At 38.7% G+C, this 22,360-nt stretch overlaps 2 protein-coding genes across 7 annotated transcripts in view; one reads left to right on the forward strand and one right to left on the reverse strand.

Moving 5' to 3' along the window:
• The window catches only part of IGF1R (insulin like growth factor 1 receptor), a 180,806-nt gene extending 173,303 nt beyond the window's left edge, over positions 1-7,503 (forward strand). For all 3 annotated transcript variants that reach the window (XM_083849787.1, XM_083849788.1, XM_083849789.1), the window contains one exon: positions 1-7,503. In XM_083849787.1, the coding sequence (XP_083705913.1) occupies positions 1-367 (367 nt within the window). In that variant the 3' untranslated portion in view covers positions 368-7,503.
• The window catches only part of PGPEP1L (pyroglutamyl-peptidase I like), a 26,411-nt gene continuing 8,309 nt past the window's right edge, over positions 4,259-22,360 (reverse strand). For all 4 annotated transcript variants that reach the window (XM_083849793.1, XM_083849792.1, XM_083849794.1 and 1 more), the window contains 5 exons: positions 19,728-19,887; positions 17,050-17,102; positions 11,235-11,351; positions 10,490-10,719; positions 4,259-9,490 (listed from right to left, as the gene is read on the reverse strand). In XM_083849793.1, the coding sequence (XP_083705919.1) occupies positions 9,322-9,490; positions 10,490-10,719; positions 11,235-11,351; positions 17,050-17,102; positions 19,728-19,758 (600 nt within the window). In that variant the 5' untranslated portion in view covers positions 19,759-19,887 and the 3' untranslated portion in view covers positions 4,259-9,321. The remainder of the gene's footprint in view (positions 9,491-10,489; positions 10,720-11,234; positions 11,352-17,049; positions 17,103-19,727; positions 19,888-22,360) is intronic.

The following is a 22,360-nucleotide window of genomic DNA, read 5'->3' on the forward strand; positions in this document are numbered from 1 at the left end:
GTTTGAACTGATGCGCATGTGCTGGCAGTACAATCCGAAAATGAGGCCCTCCTTCCTGGAAATAATCGGGAGCATTAAAGACGAGCTGGATCCAGCATTCAAAGAGGTCTCCTTCTTCTACAGTGAAGAGAACAAGCCTCCGGATACAGAGGAGCTTGACCTGGAGACTGAAAACATGGAGAGCATTCCTTTAGATCCCTCCTCCACCCTCCAACCCACTGACAAGCACTCAGGACACAAAGCCGAGAACGGCCCAGGCGTGGTGGTCCTTCGGGCCAGCTTCGAGGAGAGACAGCCGTACGCACACATGAACGGGGGACGCAAGAATGAGAGGGCCTTACCGTTGCCCCAGTCTTCGGCCTGCTGATCCTTAGAACCAGAATCTCACAGAAACAAAACACAGAAAAAAAACACACGTATTGGGGGAAGAAAGAAAGAAAATTACAATATATTCAAAGCCTACTGTACCTCAGTGGATCTTCAGAACTGCCATAGCTGCACTTGGGAGAACCCTTTTTTCAGTAAACAAGTTATCGTTTTTTCTTTTTTCAATATGCAAGCAGATGTTTGTTTCAGTAAAGGACTCCATTCATGGGGCACACAGTTGGCCTTTTAAAACTCTAATGTTAACACTTAATAGCAACAGAAAACTTGAGATCTGATGTCTCTCTCTCTCTTTCTTCTCTCTCTTTCTTTCTGTCTCTGTCTTTGCTTCATAATGGGAAACATATCTGCGTGCAAGTTCAACCGTACAGCACTTTTATCAGATCAAAGATATCGCAGGCCAGGTGGCTCCCCAGTACCTTTGCAAGCACCTGCCTAACACTGTAGGTCTTTATTAAAAAACAAAAAAACAAAACAAAAAAACACATACAAAAAAAAAAGAAACAAAAAAATAACAAAAACACACACAAAAAAAATACAAAAAAAAATTAAAAAAGACTGGATTTTTAATGTTGCTCTTTAATCTTTTTAGGAACACGTAAAAGAATAAAAAAGGGCCATCATTCGTCCAAGGTTGTTACCATTTTCAACGCTGCCAAATTTTGCCAAAAAACTGAACTCTGTTTTTTGTTTTTGTTTTTTTTGTAGGCATGGAAGGAGCACAGTAATCAACTGCTCTGTTTAAAGGAGATCCTGACCAATAAATTCTATTCAATCATACACTGGTATTTAAAATAAAAACAAAAATCAAATTGTCTAGACCTTTTTTCAAAACTGGACAAAATGTGATTTTTTTCTTGCGATGGAGAAGATAAAAGGGATGGGGTAAAGAAACAGCCCTCTCTCCACTCCTGTCCCCATCCCTATGAATTCTGGACAAAACTGGCAGTGGTGAGCTAAACAAACGTGTGCATTTTGTACAAAAAAATTCAACCGCACGCCAAAAATGAAACATGAAAAACATGAAAAAACCGGCAGAGATCTCCATCGTTGCAGCCTGCCTTCCTTCACAGGCTTGCAAGGAAAAAACACCTATAAAACAAAAATTGGAGAAGACAAAAAAAAGCAGTAACCGGATTCAAGTATATAATGCTTTGTTGACCTTTTCTCTTTATTATTAAGACTTCTCGAAGGGTCTTGCAGTTCTATGTTAGACCATGGATCATTTGCATACACATTGTCTTTTGTGTCACTTTTATAACTTTTTTACGGTTCAGATACTCATCTATATGTCTGTACAGAAAAAAGCTGCTATTTTTTTTGTTCTTTATCTTTGTGGATTTAATCTATGAAAACCTTCAGGTCTGCCCTCCTTCCCTTCCCTTCCTTCCCACTTCAACAGATTTTCTTATGCTTTGTACTATAGTGTGTAACTTTTACTTCTTCCTTCCCAGTAACTGATACCTTTCATATGATTTGCCATGAACTGTTTAATGCCTTTTTATAAATACATTTCCTCCTTTTTTTTTTTTTCCCATTAGTTGTTTTACAACATCTTGGCTGTGTGGGTTACAGGGCTTTTGAGGAGGACATGGAGAAAGAAGGGACACCCTGCGTGGAAACACTCTGGCAGCGGTGTGGTGTTTTTAAAACCCGGTTTTCCTTCCTTCCCACTAACCTCTGCCCAGACAGCATGCGAGTCTGTTACAGTGCAAGGCATGATACAAACTCAGGTCAGAAAAAAGGTTAAATATTTAGTACATTCTTGTTCAGTGTTTCTATTCATTGTTGTACAAGGGTCCTCCCCCTCCTTCCCTCCCTGCTTGTTTTGGTCGTGGCACACATCCACCCACCCATCCCCACACACACTCCCCACACAGACAGACAGACACACACCTTTTTTATTTGTTGGGTACAACAGCAGACACCAGGCTTTTGGGTCACTGATTTTTAAAATGACTCTTTTAACTCTTCCACCCCACGAGCGAGAGCTGTACCAATTGCAGCTGGCGGTGCCAGGCGTTCTTAGGGTGGCCGTTAAAGACCTGGCCCAGCTCTTCGCCTTCCTGCTGAGGAAGCCCTCGTGGAGGACGCCTTGGGCTGCACTTTGCACCCCTGGTCAAAACAAAATAACGAAACAAAACAGCATGCCATTTCCATGGGGCAGGGTGGAAGCACATAGCTGAGGCCAGTGGCTCGGCTAGCAAACAGCTACGTGTTGGCAGCTATGGAAACCTGTACAAGTCCAAGCCTGTTGCTTAAATCATAGACCAAACCTCAGAACAAAAGAAAATGAGTAAGCTTGTTTGTTCAGTTGCAGAAGCCTTGGTGAAAAGGGAAGGAGGGGGCAATCATCAAGTCTTTAACCAAGGAGTCGTACCAGTTGCTCATCTTAGTTACAGCATCTAAGCCTTTGTTTAGCACTGATCCAACCAAATGATGGCAGTGAAGAGGTGGTTCTGGGATGGAAATGTTTAAATCTTTTGAGTAAGAACAAAGAATTAAAATATACTGATTGCTAGTTTTGACTGGAGATTTTTAAAAGTTTGTAGTGCTTTTTGCTTGTGTAGTTTAGGTCCCATTATCTTCTCTTGCCTCTGTCCCATAGTTATTTTTCCCTTTTAAAAATGAAAAAGACAAAAAAGTTAATTAAGAAGGTATTCTATGTAGGATTTTTTATTTATTTTTGTGATATCAGTTTAAATCACTGTAGAGATGCCCCATAATAAATTTAAATACTGAGATAAGGGTTTTTGAGTATGACAGGGGGACAGTTTTTGATTTTTTTCAAACATTTATCTACCTCACTCTTATTTTTTTATATGTGTGTATATAAAAAAAATACATCTCACATTTCTCAGCAGCCAATAAATGCCGTTGATACTGGTAACCTCTCACTCCATAAACCACATGCTCTAGGTTCTGGAGGGGAACAGTCACTGCTCATCACAAAGGGTCACTTCAGAATATTTGCCTCGATTCCAAGGAGCTTTGCCTTTTTGGTCCCAATTTGTTCCTGTGAGGAGAAAACCAAGAGGTGGCTGACTTAAGGTTATTCTAAGGAAACACAAAGGCTTTTTAATGTGTTGTCACGGCATGTTTGGATGAGTGGACAAATAGGTGACCTGATATAAAAACTTTAAATTATGAATATTTGATCAAATTTGTTATAGAAACGATTTGTTTACAATGTTTGCAGGTCCAGAAGAGTTTCTAGAATAAAGGAATGGACTTTCTATTTGTCCTAAGTCATTCCTGCCAATTTTTCCTCAGATACCACAAGCACCAAGAAGATACTTGGTTGAATCTGCATTCATTTGGCTCATACAGCAAGCATTGCTTTTTTTTTTTTCTTTTATTTTTGACCAAAACAGTGAAAAAACCTGCCCTGGGCTGCCTGATATTACTACATCAAGTTTACAGCTTTGGATCTTTGCTGCTTCTGTTTAATGAAAGCACTGATTTTTTTTTCTTTTTTCTTCAAAACTAACATTGAATTGATTTTTTTTTTTTTTTAATGTGCCAGTAAAACTTCAGTTCCCTTTTCATCCCCCATTTATATGCTTCATAACTGTGGATTCTGATGGACCAGCCATCAAATTTTAACTGCCCTCTGACAGCGTGTAACTGGTTTACAGGCACACAGGACTAACACGAGCTTGCCATCAACATGATGTATAATGTTTCTCTTTTTCCAGCTCTGGCAGCTGTTCCTGCAGGTGTTGGTTGTGGTATCTGAATAATGTGGTGCTTGGCTACTTGGAGTTGTACATGGCCTCTTGAGTATACAGCCCTGTGGTTAAATACTACAGGGTTTGTCTTTGGAGGGAGCATTTCCCAAACCCGGAAAAAAAAATAAGTTTTTACTATGCTGTTTTTGTTTTCCCCCTTTTTCTGAGCTTCTTGTGACCTTTTGGTGTAGTGACTATTCCCCTCTCTTGCACATATTGATTACCACAACTGGAGATCCTCAGATCTTTCAGCTGGCTAGGAGGGTTTTGTTAAAACTGTCCAAGTTACTGGTTTTTATAATTTTATGTAGGTGGTTTAAAAATGCATTAGGAAGAAACACTAATGACGTAGCACCCATCATGATAAACATTTCAAAAAGCACTTCAATAGAAGACAGTCATGGGACTAAAAGTACGCATGTGTGATGACAGTCAGCTCTCCTGGACCAAACCACCTTCATGATACCATTGTGTTCTGTGTTTGCAATTCAAGCTTAATTACTTTTTTGTTCTGTTTGTTTCCATAGCTTTTTTTGTTGTGTTTTGTGCATTTTGAATAGCTTTATTCACATGGGTTTTTCATGCAGACTTCCCTTGGACAGTAAATCAAGTTGTTTATGCATGTGAACAACTGAGAATTAATGTTCGCTTGATAGAGTCATAATATGGTTTGTAATGTTGTTCTTCCCTGAGACCACTGGCTTGTCTGGTATGGAAAATTTATTTAGAACTTGAGCTATATTTGAATAAAGTTAAAGTAATCCAATTTGTTTATAAATTAAAAGCAAAAGCCCACCCAGCCCTGAAAACCAGCATTTTGACAAATGGTACCAAGATGTTCTAATTGCAGTAGGCTAACAAATCGTCATTGCTATGGGGAAGGCTTTGATTTAGCACTCGGGCCGTTGTTCTCGCCTGACTGGCATTGCAAAGCTTCGCAGTGGCACAGAAGGTGGTTTGGTTGCGAAGGAAGGTGGCTCCTATGTAAACACAGAAGTGTCAGCTGCTCGGTACTGAGATGCGCTTTCAGGGGAGCGATAAAGTAGACGCAGAAGCCAAGTGTGATGGGAAGTTTGAGGCCAGCCTGTGTTCGCCAAGTCTTTCTCAGCACAATGCCTCTGCTCTGTAAAGCTGGTTCTAAGTGATGTATGATTCCAGGGATGCTCGCACTGATGCTCCTGTTGGTCTTTAGAAACAAGTGAAGCCCGGTTTGCCCAGGACGACTGGTCACCAGATGGAACTGCTCTCAGGTCCTCTGGGAACTGCCGAGGGGTGTTCAGTACAATCTGAGTCTAAGTGAACGACACTCCTGTTGTTGGTATAACTCCATACATATATATCTATATATGCATATAGATATCTGCATATGTATATCTATAATATAGATATATATATTTAAACCCTGTTCATTCCATTAGTACAAGTAACACTTGTTTCCTGTTCTTATTTTGTTTGTCAACAGCGTGTTTAATCACTGGGCTAAACAACAGTGGAGGAAGGTGCAAGGGATCCACTCCTTACTAACCAGTGATAAAAGCCAGATATTGCAACTTAACCCATGAGTAGTTGTGCAGACAAGACTTTAAGAATGATGTGTAGAAAAACCACAGCGGCCAGGGGTGCTGAAGATACAGAACTGCAAATAGGCAGGAGGGCTTCAAAGGATGCCTCAGTTCAGAGAACTGGTTGCTCAGAGGCGAAAAGCAGCCTCCGATACTGAGTGCAGCCAGGTAAATCAGAATTGAGAAGTATTTGTATGGAGACGTATGAAAACAAAGGATATGGAAATGGATATTTACAAAGACACAGGGCTTGGCAGAAGTTTGAAGTTGTTTCCTGAGCTTGGTGTGTGGGACAGCAGCAGAGCTCAGATTCTGATCATTGGTACTTGTAAATAAACTTTTTGACTTTCCAGCTGAAGTAGTAAACTCATTAACGGGAGTTCGACGGTTTTTATTATCGATCTGTATGAATCAGTCTCAACCTACACTTGGTCTGTTTTGCAAGTACCTTAAGACTATCACTAGGTTGTATGCGAGCGTGCGTGTGTGCGTCCATCTTTTTTTGTATGCGTTACGTTGATTAGTAATCCATTAGCATTTTCAATAGGGCTTTAAGTCCAGTAGATTACGGGTAGTCAGTTGACGAAGATCTGGTTTACAAGAACTAATTAAATGTTTCATTGCGTTTTGTAAGTACATAGAATAATTTTATAAAATGTTTGTAGTTTATTAATGCCTAAAATATAATTTAAGGGCACTTTTCTGTGTCTGTGTGGGTGTGTCTGTATGTGATCAGTTTTTTTTTTGATGGTACCAGTTTACTAGCTAGCTTTACAATATGCCAAAAAGGATTGCTAACTTGTCCAATTCATGGCTCATCCCCCTCCCCTTACCCACCCAAGCTTTGTGTCCCAGTATATAGCGAATGAATAAAGAAGTTGGGGAAATGTTCTGTATCTTCAGTATCCTGGTCTTCCAGAGCCCTCTGGTTGGGGTGGGATCATCTTAACTGGTCATTTCACTTTACTGTCTAGTGCAGTTAACTTAATGGACTACACGAACCTCACTGGTTGGGGAAACAGAACGGGTTTTGCTGCTACGCAGTCTCACTTGTGCTGTTCAGTACCTGCTTTATGGTTGCCAGGTGGTTTGAAGGATACGACTGCATAAGAGAAAGAGGGAAGACGGTTTTGTAATTACTGTTGAAGAACTATTTGCAGAGGTCTTATCATTCTAAAAGTTTGTATGCAGCCTCTAAAGATACTGAGTACCATTTGAAGCTTTGTTGAAAGAGGCAAAGCAGGGTCCCTATTTATTTTTATTTAAGAATACTGAAGATCCCTTTCCCCCCCCCTGAAATTAGACTAACTGCATTTCTGAAGTGTTACGATGATTTAGATATTGTTTAAAATCAGCTCTTCTGTTTTCTAAACCAGTGAGGTTTGAGATGAAAGGATTGGCCAGAGTTTGTCTACCTCTGGGACAAAAACAAAACTAGAAAGTGCTAAGGAATGGATGCAGTTGCAAATACAACATTTTCCAAGTTTTCTTGTTTAAATTTTTTTAAGAGAAAATTAAACAATAACATGGCCAATTTATTACATAAAAAGACTTGCTGTGTATAAATTATTCCTAAAGAAATTCCTGTGTTTATATTAAAATGAATCAGTAGATAAAAAAAAAATTCAAAATGTTTTTGTATATTCTGTTGTAAGAATTTATTCCTGTTATTGCGATATACTCGGGATTCTTTACATTATGAAAAGAAGAAACTTTGTCTATTTTGAATGGCTGAAGCTAAGGCTCCTTTAGTTTCTCTTACTCTGCTTTTTTCTAGTAGTTTCAGTACTACATGATTTAAGTTAAATAAAAGAATTCTGTATGCATTTGTCTCTTTCTGAATTTATTGTTTCTTATTGCAGAGCAAGTACAGCTTTAAAAAAAAAGTAAATCTGTTTTTCTTCTGCCCTTTTGGCTGCACTTGATTGAGCAACTCTGAAAAAAAAAATATCTTTGTGGAGGTCAGTACTGCCATTATGTTGTGTTGAAATCTAAACTATTTTAATCCAATGACACTGAGTTTGTGGGCCCTTTTTCAATGGGACTTTTGGGTCCTGCTTTGCAGTAGGTGGTTTCTTTTAATAAGGGAAGCATTTTTATTTATTTATTTGAAGGAAACCCTTTTATTTACCTCTACAGCTATCCATAGATGAGGCATTCACCCATCCAGCACGGGGTTATCAGTTTTTTGCAAAGATTGCTGGCAAAGATAGTGGCAAGAAAACTAGCATTATTCTGACATTTCCAATTCCTCTGACTCTTGTTGTCAAAATCTTGACTAGGGCACAGTGGAGGCCCAGAGCTTGTTCAGGTGTCTTAGCCCTTAGGTTGTCCTTGGCTGTTGACCTTTTTTACTGACATGACACTTGAGGAAATGAGCTTTTGTTTTCCTTAGAAAAATCCCAGATGCCCATATTAAGGCGCTCCTGTTCCATTCTGCTGACTGTTTTTGAAAAATAACTGCTAGTTTTATGTCATAATTGTCTGGTTTGGTACTAGCAAAATTACTAAGGAGAGCACGCGTTGCCATTCCATGTGTGCTATAGAGGACACTCTGTAAACCTCTGTCTTCTCCAGCATTAATAGTGCAGTACTTCTGTATATAGCTGCGTTTGAGACATCGAGGAGCCTGGCTTGGCAGGGGAGAAGCGCAGAAGTGATCTGTCACTGTCTGATCCCAAGTTTTACAACTTGGGATCTCATTTGGTTCCTGTTTTGTAAGAAAGATGATGTGCCATAACGCATTCCACATCACAGTGCTTCAGTGATTGCCTTTCTTGGGACAAGTTAGCTTTTTGATTTTGATGTATAAATCCCTGAATAGCCGTGACCCATTGTACTGAGAGACTGTTGTCTTTGTTCTGTGCTTTGTGGAAGGACTACAGTGTTTTCCTTTGGGACAGATACTGAGAATTTGGGGTAAATGGTGTTTTGGGGCAATTTAAACCCAAATCACTAACAGCATTTCAGTGTCTGCCAGATTCTAGCTTTTTATTTGCTTTCTTTTTAAGTCACCCCAGCTCCATAGTCTGTTTTTGATGTGAAAACCAGCGTTTACAGCAGGTCTCCAAGAGATACAGATATCTGAAGAAACCTTCAGATAACAGCATCCCTGTGTGTTTTGGTTTTCCCCCATATTTACAGTTGTTATATGGGCACCTTCTATTAGATGAGCTATCTCATTGGACTTGAACAGGGACTGAGAAGGACCTCTGAGATCCAGTGCTGAATGTCCTTAGAGCTGCAAGCATGGATCTTGATTCAGTAAATCTGTAGTAATGTTTTTCTACCCTTTGGAACTAGGATTGAGCATCCAAAATGTTTCTTGTTTTCTCCAAAATTTTCAAAAAAAAAAAAAAACTTGAAAGATTTTAGAAAATGTGTAACAACTTTTAAGTCCACGTTCACACACTTTCTTAAATTTGAAGCAACCTTATCATTGTTAGCAATACAAACTATGATTTTTTTTTTCTCTTAAGCTTTTTACACCAGAGTAATTTGTTTTCTGTAAGGAGATTTTGCTAAAAATAACTTGGAATATAAAAATCTTTTATGTAAGGGTTTTAAATAACATTTGCTACTTTTAAGAGGTAAGGAATTGCATTCTAAGAAATCCTCTTTTTTTTCCTCTTTCATGATCCATCTTACTCTCTTTCTTCCCCACACTGTTTTAACATTTCTAAGATAATTGTCTGTAATGCTTTTCCTAGAGAGTCTGCTGTTACAGATTTGGATAATGGAGGCACATGGATGAAAGCTGCTCTTCCATTACCATAATACAGAGAAGCGTAATAGGTGTAATCGCAGATATACCTGAAATATTAAGAACAAAACAGAAACAGAAACCTGGATTAAGGAAGGATAACCTTTGATTAAATTTAAATATTCTTTAAGTAGCCAAACCATACCTGGTTTATAAAATTATTTAACATATTTGTTTAGTGAGTAAAGGAAATGCTGAAATAAAACAAGCTTGAGAAACAAATATTCCTTATCTGATGATTTAGTTTCTCAGACACTCACGCAGAAGGAACTTCAAAAATAAAAATAAAATCACAAGACATGCATTCTTTTCTAGGTTTCTGTAAGACAAGTCAGATGAGAAAGGTAACACAGCCCCACTGGAACTACAACCATGCCATTACAGTACACTAATAATTTTTTTTTTTTTGGTGTGGATCATAAAACCACACAGTAATGGTGAGATTGTTTCTTTTTTTTTTTTTTTTCCTTATCACCCTACTTTTTAGCTTGGAGACCCAAATCCTGAAAGCACAGGCCAAGATAAGCTACTAAAAATAAAAATAATTTTTGTTTGTTTTTGTTTTTCTTTTAAATGAAGAAATTTTAATAGAAAATTGCTTCAGTACTACTGCTACACATGATGAGATCACAGACAGTGTTCTAAAGCTACTTGTAATTGTTTTGTTCTTCGGTGTATGTATTTACATTTTGTATCCCTCCCAGCTGGGAAAGATAGATTAAAATCTGCTACTAGTCAGTATTGCTTTCAGACTCTCTAATAGCACAGGTTTACTGGGGTTGCTAATCACAGGGTGTGCTATGTTGAAACTTGTTTCCTTTGGAATTCATAAATCCATGGAAAAAAAAAATCTACTGACTGTAGTTTTTCACTAAGGCTTCTCTACACAGAATTTAAATTTATCCTAGTTTCATACTTGTGCCACTTGAAGACCTTGTTTCAAAGTGATTTTGGTTGGAGGAAAAGTCATCGCAAAGATTCTTCAAGGTTAACTGAGCTGGCTGAATTACTTCTGCTTTTACTCTGAGACCCCGATATGCAATGTTTACCTTCCCGCATCTCTGGAAAAGATTATATCAATCCCTTCCACTGAAATGTTTTTCCAGAGAGTCTTCATATTAATTGTAGATTCAATCTTTTCCGGACCATCTAGCATGCAACAGCCACCTTCTGGGTGAAAACCACAAGCATCCATCTCTTTGTAGCCTTTGTTCTTCCCACACTGCTCAAGGATGATGATTGCTTTGGCGGATGAAGCCAGCCCAACATGAACAGTAAGCTGTTTTTTCCCACCGGAGTGAATAACAGGAAATTAAAAATGAGACCTGTTTTTTAAAAACATGTAATGTAATAGTGCCAAGCATTATGTGAAATACTAGCTTCGAGGTAGGGAGTCTTGCTGTAGCTCATGCCTAAAAAAAACTTTGATAAGAGATTATAAATGAGAACAAAATTGTGCTTAAGTTTGTTTTTTTGTTGTGTCTAGTCAACTCGGGACTTCAATGCTTCAGTACATTTTTTTTTTTGCACCATGCAATTTATGGTGGATATTTTTTACTTTGTTCTGCATGCAATTCTGCTGTTTAAATGGCACAGAGTTAAAGCAGCATGCTAATTATTGTGTGCTCCAAAGTTCAGTTTGAAACCTTTATCACTGTTTTAATAGTCACTATCCAGAGTTGTCTGATGCATGTTGTGCAATAATCTTTTAGAAATCTTTTTAAAGATCCACTGAAAATAGTATTATTCAGAAATGAAGAGGAAGATTGCCCAACCTTGTAACTAACTACTCACTAGTGGCTGAAGAGTTGTCCATATCTTGAAGACTTGCTCCTTTGCTTTTTGGTAAACCACTGGCAGTTGCATGATATGGAGATCTATGGTTTTACCAAGGCCTCTCTTGGACAGCTCCTATAAATATGAAAAATAAAATATATCAAATCAAACAAAAAAACATGATGGATGTTGAGGATGTAAGAACATTGGATTTCTCACTGTGATGAAAGAAATCAGGCTGATCCAACTGAGAAAACATATGGAAGAACATTGTAATGCATTGTTTCCTAGCCCCATTGTTCCCTAGCGTCACATCTGTGTTGAGCCACTGTTGTATTTTCCAAAGGGATGCTCCGTGTCCAGTGGGTGGTTTGTGTAATTCTTACTGCTCAGGGACTGCTCAATGGGGAACCATGAAATGCAGGAATTCTCAGGAAAGATCCATGCTGAAAGTGTCTATTATGCTTTGATACAGTTAAGAGCTGTTCCTCATGAAGACCTAGTAGATAAACCTGTGCTTCTGGAGACAAATGAGGGAGAATTCACGTGAGCTGTCACTCAGGTGATGTGCCATCTGTTGGATTGAACTGCTTCTGGTAACCTCTGCTGTATTGTCAGTACGAGGTCACATTTAGAAAGGGTTTAATTGCGTTTTGGTCTAGAATATGTTTCCCCGGTAAAAGAAGGAAATGTTATTTATTGGAATGTTATCTCTCTGTCACTTAGTTGGAGTTCTGCATAGGGTTCTTTCCCAAAGGAAACAAAAATTGTGCTCAGGTTTGAGGTGAAAGAAACAAGGCCGTTCTTGAAAACAGCAGGTTGGCCAGATGGTTGGAAGATGTCCTGGAGAATAGTCAAGGATGAATGTCATGTGGAAAAGACTTGAAATTCTTTTGTCAGTGGAACAAGGCATAGGTTTCTAAGTAGAAGGTAGAATACTTGCAATGGCAGGATGCAGAAAGAATGCGTCTGAGGCAGAAAGCTGTCCCAGAGAAGTAAAATGGCGGTTGAAAATTCCTGTTGCATCTTAGTAGACCGCTTCCAAAGGAGGGTACAGATTTTCTGAGCTTCTAAGGAGGACCTAGGCAAGAAGGCAGTAGCAGCAGTATCTGATTATACCAAGAAATTTGTAACTTTTTTGTCAATGTCATTGTTTCCTCAAGCTTTCCTTTCTTACTAAGGATACTTGTGTGGATGGGACCCACAGTTCTAAGCTGTGTTAACTGGGAAATTTGCCCTTCAACGCTGACTTCCTATATAAACTGTTCCAATTTTCTTGTCAGCGGAAACATTGATTAGCTGTGCTCAATAAACTATTTGACACAAGCAAGGAAACAATGCCTGCAGGGAAGTAAACACATCTAGAGAACACTGCCAGCCTTTTTTCCTCTGGGCGCTGACAGTCTTTGAGAGGCCATTGCATCATCTTGCTTAAGAATGCTGCACTGTGTCTTAGCTTCCAAAAAAGAAAACCCCAGCTGGTTCACAATTAGCATTTTATTTTCTCAAACATCTTTAATTTTAACATTTAATGAGATTCTTCCTTTTTAACTGTAAGGCTTAAAGTACTTGACTATCCATAACTTTGGTACAGAATTTGGAGACAAGAGAAGAGTTGTTAGGCTATTCTCCTCTTGCGCTGTCTGGACTGACATTCTGTTGTCACCATTTGTCACAGGAAAAATGCAGGAATACTTTTTGTGCAGAACAAAATCAGAAGCTGGCCGGTAGCCCAGAGCTGGGAATTTGTGTCAAAGACAGATAGTTTGCTTCGTCCCACGAAATTCCAGCATGTTGTCAATAACGTATATTACTCTGTTGTCTAGGAATCCTAACCACGGACTTGCACACCATTAGACCAGATGTTGTGCGAACGGAACAACAAAAATGGTTAAGGCTGAGACAAGAAACAACCTAAATATTTTTTGCATTTAAGGTGAGAGACAGAAGATGGTTAGAGAGGAAGACTGGATCTGGAAACTAAAGAGCTCACATTGGTGAATTAATTCAGTAAACGAGTGTGTCTGTTGTAACTGAAACAGCAAAGGAAATGTTGAGGGATGACAGAAGTTTTGGAGGACATTTTTGTGGGAAAAGTGGTTCAAAAGAAAGCATAAAGGTTTGTTGTTGGAATGTTTTTCTAAAAGGGAAATGGAATCCAGCATTATCAGCTGACAACCTGGAGCGACGGCGAGTTGTGATCATAGTCCCAAGTCAGTGGAGCTCTGGCCCACGTCCCTGCGTAGCCCTCTCCAAACAGAGGTGATTTGCACAGAACAGTTGAGCTCAGAAGCAGCGGTTGTGTGTCGCACTGGGTGTTACAAGCAACCTAAACATTCAGAAAACTCCAGGAAATTTCACAGAGTTTGCTTGAGTTTCCACTGATTTGGGTTGCCTGGAAGTCGGGGGGTGGGGAGTTATGTTGTGTCTGTTAATTTTGTGAACCTCATTCAAAAAGGCATGTGTTGGTGCAGAAAGAAAAGCACAAATATCCGTTGACCCAGTCAGTCTGCAATCACGTTGCAAAGGTTTTTTTGGTTGCAGGTTTTGTTTTGTTTTCTTTTACTTCTGTAGATACCTCTTTAAAGCTTCAGGGATGTAAGAAAGTTCCAGAACAGCAATGGAGGAGCTGAATAGCAATGTCTTAGTTTCACAGATGATGAAACTAAAGCAGAGAGGGAGCGCGAGAGATTAAATGACAAATTTCCAAAGACCACATGGCCAGTGGCAGGATGAAAAACTGCACTCAGAGATCTGATCCTCATCTCCTGATAGCAAACATAGTTCCCAGAAGCAGTTGGAAATGTGACCTGTTCTTTGCACTAACAGTTTAATTGCTGTGAATGTTGTCACTCAACTTGCATTTGTGCCCTATTAACTGGGGACTTCGACCTTGATGGTAGATTGTCCTGCTAGGCTTTTTTAGCTGCCAAGTAACAGAGGGGAGTTTCTGGAGGAGACACAGAAACAGGGTCAGATCAAGGGGTATTGGTGGGACCACCAGTCTGTAACACAGAATAAACAATTCAGGGCATCTGAGATTCTGAGGGTCCCATGTGGTACTGAAGAGCATATCATAATATCTCAGTGCGGCCTGCCTGCAACTGTGGAGTAAATGCTTGGTGGAGTTTTCGTCTAGGGAGGCTGTTCTGTGCTTCAAGAGTTAAAAGTGCTGCTGGTGGAGATTTCATGCATATTTTAGAAGGGTATTTCAGGTGAATGGACTTACGAGAACCATGAAAAACTTAGTGAGACAGGTTTCTAGCAGAGAAGCTGTCCTTCTAGTGCTAGACAACCATGCTGGGCCATGTGACAGCGTCTATAAAAGCTATGAAGCTTTTCTCAATGACCCTGAATTGACAGGTTCACCTGTACTTTCAGATCCTTTTGATTCTCCTTTTCCCTAAACACTCAAGAGGGGCACTTGCTAAGGAATGAGAGAGCTCTATAGATGTGATGCTGATGGATGCCTTGTGTGCGAGGCTTCCTGTGCTGCGAGGAGAACTTGGGTTAATGCAAACATAGCAGGGTACGCCTTGCATGCTTTGAATATTTTATTTCTATGTTATGAAAGAGGCAAGGCGGGACAATGCACTGGTACATAGTATCAATAAGAACTCCAAGAACTCAGAACAAATGCTCTTTCTAAACCAGCAGAAACAGAGATTGGTAAAGTCTTATTAACACTTATCATCTGTTTCTTGGAGATGTCAGAAAACGGAAATTAGCTTTTCCACCAAATCTGAGGTAGTAAATGGTTAATTTGTAAGAGAAACAACATGGCACAACCATTTTTTGGAGTGCCCAGTGAAGGGGCATGGAAGGGATGCAACTATTGGAATGGCTGTGTGCTCACTGGATAAATCTCTGATCCATCCTACAGCAAGAAAAGAGATTCAGGAAAATTGCTGATCCCATCAGCAAGGTGGAGAGTGAAAAAGCATCTTGCAGTGAAGCTAGCAATGGTGATTTTAAAGAAGCATATGTGTGTAAGAGTGAGTGTTTCTCACAAAAGTGAAGCCATTGCTCTTTGGCAAAGGCTCCATTCCTAAAGGCATGGAGGGTAAGGCTGTATTTTGAGAATTAGGATTCTAGGACTCCCAATACACGTACTTCTACAGGATTTGAGGTGCTTTTGGTGTGAGGACCTGCCTGGGATATGAAGTCTTAAGACAATAGATAGCAGTGTTGCAACATCACCGAGACTGCAATGGTATCCTGGCTTTCGATAAGCGTCAATTCATTCTGAGGTACTAATTAGGCTAGCTCTGGATAATGCTACACAACCATTAAGCCTGCATAATCCTGTTCAGTAGCTCTGGTCTGACTGCTCAGTTCTTTCTTGATGATGAGTTTGAGTGTACTCTTGCTTAATTCTCAGAAAAGAGAGTCAGCAGGAGGGCTTTATGTGACGTTAGTGATCCATGCAGGAACCACAAGCCAAGTCTACATTTTGCTATCTTTAATATCTGTGCATGAGCTTCCTGAAGACCATTGGACTACTCATGTGAACAAGCCCAATGAACAATACCATGAGATTGCTATTTAGTATGGAAAAGCCTATCAAAATTCAAAGTACTTCCAGATTTGCAGCAAATTTCCCTGAATTGTCTGGATTAACTACCTTTGCCAGGGAATAGGAAACCAAAGCAGCATGACCAGCATGAATAAAAATTAATTCCACACAGAGGGTGTCACACCAGAGGGAAATGGATTCGTTATCCTCCATACACAAGGACTGACATCTGTTTCATTATGGAATGCTGTAGTCCATGTTATGTAACTTCCTGGCATAGCAAGTGCATGGCATTGTTACAGAAAACTCATCTCATCAGTGCGTTCTGGCTTTAGGCTGTTTTGCTTGCAGATAAAGAACATGTTTTATTTTCAATGAGAAGCGGATGATATTGCGTCCAAAATTAGAACCAATAGGAATCGGGAGATAATGAGTACAAACATTGTCAACTGACAAATATTTGTGGTTTAGGGCACATGTCAAGTTGGAGTTGAGATAATTTATGGGTCTCCTGTGATGGCTGGGGTGTGGAAAGGTATAACAGAAGTATTTTTGTTTCTTGTTAGCCTACAGGGATAACATCCCTCATGACTTGGAGTGGATAATAGATCTATTCTTCCAAACACCAACTTGCACTCGGTGTTCCTATCCCAGCAAAGCTAGAATAGAAAATCTGTATGGGTTGGTGGAGTTGCTATAGCTTTGTTCTTTGGAAAAAGTTACTAGTTCCTTGTTTTTCCATCATCTTGCCTCGACTGCACTTCACTTTGAAGACAGATCCTCAGTAGCTGTCACCAAAAATTGTAATACAGTCATAGTCCTGTAGGGCCATCATCTTTCTGTCACCACTAGTACTTTCTTATAGCTGCCTTTTTCATTCCAGTGTCCAGATGAATTTAAATATTTACAGACTTATTTCAGTTCCTCTAATAGACCATACTCCCCTCAGGCTACACTTGTATGAGAAGGAATTCACCTTAGACATGATAAAATGCATTGCGGTATGGAATGGCCTGTTTACAGAAGACAGAGATAAACTGTGGTGTATGCATTAGTTGCAGATAAGGCACCATTCCCATGGGGAAAAAACAAGTCCTCAATTTTTTAAATAATAGTTTGAAAAAAAAAATCTTGCAAATGATGTTCACTTAATTATTCTCTTCCCTCCATGTTGGGGGGTCTTTTCTAAGAGGCACAATTCTATTTAATAAGACATGAGAAGTAAGTTTCTAGAAGGGAATAGAAAGCCTTGAAACAGTTTATGGTTGGATCTCCACAAAATATAAAACACCTCCCTCCCTTTTTTGTTATGCTTACCTTCACTGCTTCCCAGCTAGAATTAACCAGGTGTTGTCTAAAGGGACCAAAACCTGGAAAGGAAAAAAAGGTGCTTTTAACATATGTTTGCACTGCAAGTTTAGATTAGGTGACATGTATGCACCCTCATTTTGTTCTTTGTTATAATATTTTCGTTTATGGAGGCTGACATTTTCTTAGATAGTACTTTTTCCCTTTATAACATTTAGGGGAATAGCATTTTCATTTTTGCACGTGCTGCCATAAGAACTAATCCCACAATCTTCATTCATGTCAAGGCTTCCTTATGCAATGTCCTTAACTGAAGTTAGTAAATGTACTGGAGCCAGTGGGACGGGTCATGTAAGCGATGATTTGGGTGATGAAGATATCATCCACTGCAGAAATACCACTAGTAAATGAACTGGTGTCAAATACTCCCAGGTCACTGTCAATGTACTGTTCTTATTGTTAAGGCTCATGAAGATGAAGGCATGTGTGTTTGAAAGAGTAAAACTGGATTTTATTTGGATTTTTTTTTTTGAATCCCAGGTAACAGAAAATTAAGTTTTCCATCAGGGAAAACGTGCTTTTTGTGGTACTGGGCAAAATCTTTCATCACTTGTTCCCCACAGGAAAAGAGAGGGGGAAAGGGAAAAGGACTCTTTTGAATCCAAAGTACTATATTTAATTTTACAATTAAAAAAAAAAAAGATTCTTTAATAAAAAGAAAAAAATCATTTTGACCTAGATGGGCATTTTATCATGAAAGAGTTTGATGGAATACTCCCACTATCTTTATTAATCTCAATTACTGTTCTCAGTCCATTGTGTTGGCAAGTCTTTGATACTGGGTGGCAGGAAAACTAGTTTGTGAAATGGTTTTAATGCTTGACTTTTTAAATATTTAAAAATCTACAAATGGACAAATAAATACTTACAGCATATGATTGCTGTTTTGCACGTTGAAAGTTACTTGTACGTGGGAACAATTAAGCCTAAATGTAGGTTTATGACAGCTTTAATAATTAATGGAAGATTTTAAGCATTTCTTAATTTGTTGATACTTACCTCATAACTGCTCACTATTTTCTCTTTAATATTATGAAAAGCCTGATGGTGCTAGTACTTTTGACAATGATTTCCTCAGGCTTAAAGTTGTACTAGGGGGAGGAGAGGGAATAGGGGAAATAGCATGCATTTCACATTCACAGGGAACAAAAAATATCTGACTAGTCCCACTCCACTTTCAGAGGGAAATTAGGGAGACACTCACTTCATTCTGAAGCTGTTGTGCATGTTTATGTACCTGTGTGCGTGTGGAACAGTAGAATTATAATACAGTTATTAAGTAGGTCACAAACACATGCATCTCAGTCTTGGCCTTAAGAAACCACCATTTGGGATAAAATTGTTCTACAAAAAGAAATGAGTAAATGTAGGAGAGCTGTACAGTACTGACATACCTGCAACAACTTGAAGAGCTAACTGGCTCAATATTATTAGGCACTATATAACAAACTGGGCTCGGTGCCAGCAGGTTTATATTATGAGCAGGTGAAAATGTGACAGAGGCATGCTGTGATAATCTCTGTAATAGCTTAAAGATGCACCTGTGTCTCTAATGGGACACACTAGTCTGAAACCATTTGAACGAGTATATTTCTGCATGTAAATGGCTATGTAAGGAGAGGAAGAAAAAATAAGGTGCTAAAGAAGTGTGCCCATCAAGGTTATATGCTATAAATATCATAGGAGAGAGCCAGGTTGCCAGCCTTTTAAGAGGTTAGCAAATACCTCTTGCTCTCTCCTGTACTCTCATTCATTTCAACTGCAGTTGTTTGGAGCAAGACAAACTAGTTCTGCTCATCTTGGAGCCATTAAAAAAAGTGTTTAATTGAAAACAGCAAGATGCAGATCTCTTTGATGTAGCTTCAACCTCATTCCTTTGTCCTCAGATGACCCACACTGGAAAATTATCCAGCAACTCACATGTCAAGATATGTGTAATGATTGCCTTTAAATGAGCCAGTGGCAATGAGAGGAATAGCGAGCACCAGCATTCCTTAAGAGCTTTAACCTTTTAAAAAACTCAGAAGTCTCTAGCTGGTGTTTCTGTCACTGTAATTCAGCAGCAGTTATAGCCAGCAAGAGAAAGACAAATTCTGTCCCTTGTGCTGCATGTGCAGGCATGCTCTTTTCATATATTTAATTTAATGGTCTAGTTTAGCGGCGATGAGGTAGCATCTCCTGTTTAAATTTCCCTTACCTTGCCATGAATCTGAGACCCTGAAACTTGCCATGTGTTGCTCTAATTCTGGACACTGACTATGTGACATTGTGATGCAACCTGGTTTTGTTGCTTTAGAGCTCCTTTTGGGTAAGCTTTATCTAATGCTAGCCTGTACTGCCTTGAGCTACGTGGTTTGGATCAGAGAGAATGTCAACAAAGATTAAAACATGGAGAGAATGAACAACAAACCAAATTGGATGGCAGTGAAGAGGGCATACTGCAGTCTGTTTCCTCTGACATATATCTGATTTTCTTAAGAAGGCACAGTAGTAAGTTATTTTCCATTTGGAATTGTTAGTATGACCATTTGCTACTGTTTTTCCCTCCGGGGAACTGTTTATGACAGAGATCAAGTATGTGTGCATACTATCTTTAGCTAAAAGAAGAAGAAAATAAAAAATCTTACCAGTTACAACCACAGTGGATTTCGAATCCATGCTCCCAAAGGTGAAATCTTGTTGTCTTTCACTTCCAAACAACAGTATCACAATTCATGCATCTGTGGCAGACTTCCTCATTTGGGGCATCTATTTTTTGATTCAAGCTGTTCAGCAGCATGCACGTTTCTATTGGATGAAGGAAAAGGTTTCATAAAGCTGAGACATGTTGTGATTCACCTTACATGGATAGTTTGTGATCTATGTAACTTTCAAAACAAATTGTTACGTTTCATTATTTGAGATAGAAGGCCGGCTGATGGGGACTGCACCAAATGTCTTTTTCTGTTACCAGGCAAGCAACAACAGTATTTGGGGAAGAACAGAAAAGACTTAAAGAAACTTTTTGAAAAATATACTGCAATATCAGAAACCTGTTTATATACAAGTAAGCAAAAGTAATTGGATCAATTTTATTGTATGTCTGTGAATATTGTGTTTTCAGCACAGCTGTAATTCACTTCAATCGTGAACAATTCATTAACTACAAAAATGTGTCTGTCCATTTCCACTGTCTTTATGCCTCTTTCTTACCACCTATAAATACAGAGGCAACTCTTCTGTTCTTCCTCATAGCACTTACCTAATTTACTAATCTCGAGCTTTATCTTAAGCCTTCTATTAAATACTTCAAGCACCTTACACTTTCAAAAATAAACAGGAAAATATGCATTTGCTAAAGCAAAATATTTACTTGGCAATAACATTGAATGGACAACATATTACAAAATTTCTCTCCAACTTAAAAGGTCAAAGGAACCCTAGAAGCTGGGTTATAACTTGTTGAAACTGGGGAGCTTAATTGTCTGTCTTCATTAAACTGAAGTGCAAGAACCAATAGGGGGCCTGAAATCAAAACATATGCACATTGTCACTGCCCAAAACAAAAGCATATGAAAGTCCTCTCGGGAATTATAACTATGTGGGCAGAGGGTTTTGCTGGGTCTTGTTTTGAGTAGGAAGTGTATGCGTGTGTGTGAGAGAGAGAGGAGAAATAAACTAAGAATAGAAAGCCACTATATAGTCTCAAGAGAGATGGTAATTATGAGACCTTAAGAAAAAAATGCCTGAAGAAATCTCTTGGATTGGGTGGTGGCTGAGCAAAGTTTGGAGCTATGAGCTGTTTCTGTCATCTGAATCCTCCTGCGCTGAGAGAAATTTGTGGATTCTTTTAAATAAAATGACTCTGATTACACTGCCCATGTCTCTTCCCGACTAATACAACTTGCAAAACTCACTTTTGCTAGCCACTGAGGCTGAAGGAGCTGCTCACACAGTAAATGCGAAGAACTCTACAGCTTTAAATAATGCCAAATTTGACGCAGCCTTCAGTGAACTGCACCTACAATGCCACAGTCTTTCATTCCCCTAGGTCATTTAAGATTTTTACCAATTATTTTCAGTGTTGCTGGTTACTAAAACTTCTCCTGTGATACCGAACAGTACAATGACATACCAGTCCTCTCACAGTTATTTCAGACATACTTTTTTTTTAAATATATATCGGTAAATTAAAAAAAAAATAAATCTGTCTACCTTGTATGGAGAGGTCTAATGAACAAAGCATATGCAAGGAATACAACAGATTTAAGACCTACAGTTACTTAATTAATTTCCTGCATATGAAATTATGAATGTGTTTTGTTTGTGACATTATAGCAGCTTCATAGACTTATATTGAGGGTATTAGTTGAATGCTGGGAAACACTAGACATTTTATTAGATGTTCTTGCATAGTATAGATATCTGTTAGATCCATATACTCTGAAACAACTGAAATCAAAGCTACTCTTGAAAATTTTGAGAACCTATGAGTGTAGCTTTGTTATTAGCACTCACACACGTATATGTATTCATAACATATGGATACTTGAGGTTTGTGCAAATTTTTCTCTCCATTTACAATTCAGAAACCGAGCCCTGGCTATTCGAAGGCAAATCACAGACACAGCTGACTCAGCCATAACTAACACTGGTTGTTTTTCTTCCTGCTATATACAAGTATGATTGGCATAGTACTCATCTTGGGGTAAAAAAGAATTGGATGCAACTCAACTATGAAAGCCCAAGTTATCTCTTTGAACACTTTACCGTACAGTTGTTCAATAAGTTTAAAATGTTTTGAACTCCTAAGAGGAAAAGGTATTTTCTGTAAATGCACTCTCACCACATTGCAGAAGTACCAGAATACTTCTCTAATAGCTCTTTAGTGGTGAAGGTAACAAGAACTGAATATGGCCCTTCATTTAGAAACAGCTCTTCAAATTTTATCCCTTTTATTATTACTTACATATAGATTTTTTATTTCTTGCTATTGGCAAGAACCAACCAACATGTTAAACTGTTAAGTGGAAATGTTTAATATATTCCAAATTTATCTCAGCTGTCCAACGTTTAATGAGAGGAGGGAGAAATCAAGCTGTTATGCTATTTAACACTAAACTATAATGGGACTTTAAATAGAAATTTCAGCATCTAACACTTTACATTTCTTTTCCATTCAATAAAAATAAATGATCCTCAGGGAAGACCAAAGATGGCATACAGGTAGGCGGAATGTAATGTCACAAAAAGAGAAGAGACAAACATTTTGGTGTAAAGT

The sequence above is a fragment of the Anser anser genome (assembly GCF_964211835.1).
Source record: "Anser anser genome assembly, chromosome: 10".
Taxonomy (NCBI): Eukaryota; Metazoa; Chordata; class Aves; order Anseriformes; family Anatidae; genus Anser; species Anser anser.